Genomic DNA, 4,296 nt, shown 5'->3' on the forward strand with positions numbered 1-4,296 from the left:
TTACTTGTGTTATCTTTGACTAATGTTTAAATTTGTTTGATGATCTGAAACATTTAAGTGCGGAAAACATGCAAAAAAGTAATAAATCAGGAAGGGGGCAAACACTTTTCCACACGTGTGTGTGTGTGTGTGTGTGTGTGTGTGTGTGTGTGTGTGTGTGTGTGTGTGTGTGTGTGTGTGTGTATATACATATATATATATATATATACACACTCTAATTTCTCATATTTGTCATAATACCCTAAAATATCATGATACAATTTTAGGGCAACATCGCCCTAACTGTAGCTGGATCACAGCACCTGTGATTTGAAGGAACTTCCTGGCATTTGGGAAATAACATTTTTTGTCATCTTGATTACAAGGTTTGAAGACATTTTTCTGAACGTTAAACCAGTTACTGATGAACTATATCGATTTTTTTTTTTTAAATTGTCAATATACATAAGGTAACAATCCTTCTGCAATCATATAAAGAATCCATCATTGCAGACACTGTAGACATAAGAAGGCTTTTGGAAGACACTAAGTGTAAATGAAAACTCTTCCTGCAGAGAATATTCTCACTAATCAGAAAGCAGAAAGAAGATGTTGAAGAAAACTAAATTCCATGTCAAGTTCATACTGTCCTACATGATGGGGAAAACAAAAGTAAGTAAGTAATACATGTGCAGATAATGTTGAAAAAAGAGTAAATGACTGAGTTGCTGGCTGAAAGTCATTTTTAGGAGTTACTTTTTCAATAGTCTGACTTCTTATTCTTTCAAAAAAAAATCATGAACTACTTGTGAGAATTTAATGTTTGTCAGTTCTTTTAATTCCCCATTGAAACAAAGAAGCATTTTAAATTACAAATATAATTCTGGCAATTTTCTTAAAATAACCAATTGGTTAGTTTTCAGACAGTGCATCAAACCCACTATTTTCTCTTTGACGTCATCTGCCACAGTGACAGGCTGGAGACCAGACTTGGCAGCAGGCTTGCCAGGTTTCTTGTTGTTCTCCTGTTCGTAGTCAAACTCATCGTCACTGCTGAAGTCCCTCTCTTTCCTTTTGCCACTGGTCCTCTTTTTTTTCATCCCACCATTCCCTGAGACATCTGTCACCTTCTTGCGTGGCATTTTTCAATCAGAGCTGTTTGTGGGAAAGAGGCAGTGGTCAGTTTATACAGAGAGTAACAATGGTGTGTTATTCAGACTGTAACTGTACTTTAACTCAAATCTACCTGGGAAATACAGGATCACAGCAAAGAAAAATATTAAAGGATAGTTCAACACAGTGGTGTTGTGTGGTGTACTTGTCCATAGTCAGTATATTACATACAGTGGATGTCAGTCAGCACGCCCCCAGTTTGGAGCAGCAGGCTGGAGTTTGACATGAAAGCTACTGCTGTGGAGGGGTCAGCAACAAAACGAATTTTAGCCACTTAAAAAGTTCCAACTAAATATTTTAACATACACTATATTTACAGTATTTTCACTGTCTTACCTTATTGTCAAACAGTGATTTCCAGTGGAAAAATGATACCGTTGTACCACCCTTATCAAAGCCAGACTTTGAGAAAAACAGTGATTTAACATTGCTGGTCAACTGCTGGTCTACATCTGCCTAACACAGTTGTTTTGTTTGTGTTATTGCATGACTTTGCCATTTAAAGGGGTTAGTTCAAATACACCAAAGTCACACAATAACACAAACTAACTCACTGGTCAAAGCAGAGGTAGACCAGTACTTCCCGTCTTCAGCAAGCTAAAATTATTGTTTTTGTCAATGGAGCTGGTGGCTTTGATGAGAGCAGAGATGGAAACTGAAGCCGTCAACAGCTTTCCTTTTGGAACTGGTTGTGTGACCAAAAAGTAATACAGTTACAAAACTCTTAATACAGCATACAGTTAAAACATTGATTTTTTTAGGCTAGCCTTTTTTACGTAGCTTAAAATAGGTTTGGTTTAGGACATTGCTTAGCTTCTGTGTCAGACTCCAGCCTGCTTCTCAAAACTGGTGGCGAGCCGACAAAAAAAATTACTGTATGTAATAAACTACGGATAAGTATCCCCTACAACCCCACCTCAAAAAAATCTGAACTATCCCTTTCAGAACAAGGCAAATGAAAGATAAATTATATATATATATATATATATATATATATATATATATATATATATAATGTAACACAAACATAATTTGAGAATCTTTGAAGTAGGACAGCATGTTTGCAAAGTATTTAAAGTAACTACATAATCGTCCCATTCGAAGACTAGAACACAGTGATACAGTGAAGAAATAAACCACAGCACTGTCTCATTAGCCAACATGCTGTTTATTTTACACATGAAACATGTCAAATAATTCAGTCACCAACTATTAAAACTCATGTGCAAGTTGTGAAAAGATGGCCATTACTGAAGGTATAATTTTCACACTTGTGCTTTTTGTTAAATTAACTCTGAAAACTTAATCGAGAAAACATTTCAGACTTTACTCCCTGTAAACCCACACACACTCACACACACATTTCAACTGCTAAACACATTTCAACCGCTAACGTTAACGACAATAGAACGCTGTGTGACTAACGTTATAATACAATTAATAATTCGAGTAGCCCCGGTCGCCTCTACTGTCTAACGTTAGTGCCAATCACTAAAATTAAAATGTTGGCCTTTTTTCTTAAATTGTCTTCTTCAAGAGCTGTCTCATCAATAGCAAGCGAAAACTATCGCCACCAAACGAAAACCAACAGCGAACTAATTCATGTACCGGTGTCTGCCTGCTAGCTAGCGTTAGCTGCTAGCTTCATTAGGCTAAGCAGCTAACCACTGCCGTTCTTTGTTCACATAATGGTTGGGAAGCAAGCTAGCTGACGTGCTAACGCAGAACATGTGAAGTTTTATAGTTAGCCGCTACACAAACGAGCTCGGCAAAGTTTGCATGTTATACAAAAATAGCGAATTCTCAGAGGCACAGAGTGAACTAAACTTGTATAAGATTTGCAAACAAGCTGACTGTTAGGGTTTATTAAGCTAACGTTACCTCGCTAACGTTACTGTAAGCTAACATGCACTCTAAATAAAGACATGAAAACTAACGTTACATGAAACGATGCGATAACTAAAACTTTTTCCACATTTTCTTAACGAGAAACATTATACGTTTAGCGTCCGTGCAATTTGCGTGGTTTCGAAAAAAATGTTATTGGTAATTTCATAAAGCTAAGAATAAATAAACGTACCGGTGATTTCCTGATTCAGCAGCTCTCTAGCCGTCTCCGGTTTGATTGATTTGAACAAAAGAAGCTGCAGTCTGCTTTCACACCACGTGGTTTGCATTAAGTATTCATACAGGAAACCAAGCACTCACCAATTCATACAAGTTGACGTAGAAAGCCTCAGGGCTGTGACGCAAACACAGGCAGTTCAGTAAACAGCTGCCACTGAAACCAACTGGCACTGGCAAATGTGGGTTACAAAAAGTTGTATAGGCACTGAAGAAAAGTTCTTCTGAGAAATAAAACATTGGCATAAAAATGACCAAAACCTGGAACAAACAACGAAGGTGCTGACTTGACTCTTGGTCAGTTTTTGACCATGCACTTAAAGTCTATCAAAACTTGAAATATGCTGAGGAATGCCTTTTAATTCTATTTATCACATTTGCATTGTTTTTCAGAAATATATTGTAAATATTGCAGCCTAACTTTTTATGACACTACATTTATCTGACAGCTGTAGTTACTGGAAACTTTTCAGTTCTGATAAAGCAGTGATTCTCAATTTACTGTATGGTCCGTAAGCCAAATCTGGCCCACCCACCAGTTTCCTATTTATAATGAAAATAAATTGATTCAGACTGGGAATTTCTTTTTGTACTAAGAATGTAAGGTGCTGGAGTGCATATAAAGCATCAAAATAGAGCCTGTTCAAAAAGGATCTTGCAGAGGTCTGGGCTCAGCCCCAGATGTCCTCAGACCGTAGTAACACCCCTGCCGACAGCAAGTGTCGAAAGGTTCAAACAGGCAATTAATTTATTGTGCATACTTTTAAATATTATCAATGTTTCTTTTATTAACTTGCCCTTTACCTCCTGTCATTTTGCAAAAGTGGCCCCAGGGCAAAGCTAGTTAAGTCCCCTGTGACAAACCTATAACCTGGACTGACTCTCTCGCAATCTAACAAATTAAAAGAACAGAGCCTAGAGCTTCATCTTTTACAACTGACAGATAAACCCAGACCCAAATGTCAAACATTCTTTTAATTCCACGTTAATTGATATCATACTTAGTAACAGACCATACAA

General features: G+C 37.1%; 1 protein-coding gene across 1 annotated transcript in view; it reads right to left on the reverse strand.

Moving 5' to 3' along the window:
- Positions 1 to 3,384, reverse strand: part of rcc2 (regulator of chromosome condensation 2) — a 27,938-nt gene extending 24,554 nt beyond the window's left edge. The window contains exons 1-2 of the mRNA XM_050064663.1: positions 3,233 to 3,384; positions 921 to 1,134 (exon numbers count right to left, since the gene is read on the reverse strand). Of these exons, the coding sequence (XP_049920620.1) occupies positions 921 to 1,121 (201 nt within the window). The 5' untranslated portion in view covers positions 1,122 to 1,134; positions 3,233 to 3,384. The remainder of the gene's footprint in view (positions 1 to 920; positions 1,135 to 3,232) is intronic.
- Between the last annotated feature and the right edge of the window lie 912 nt (positions 3,385 to 4,296).

This window comes from Epinephelus moara, chromosome 16 (genome assembly GCF_006386435.1).
Source record: "Epinephelus moara isolate mb chromosome 16, YSFRI_EMoa_1.0, whole genome shotgun sequence".
In the NCBI taxonomy this organism is placed as follows: Eukaryota; Metazoa; Chordata; class Actinopteri; order Perciformes; family Serranidae; genus Epinephelus; species Epinephelus moara.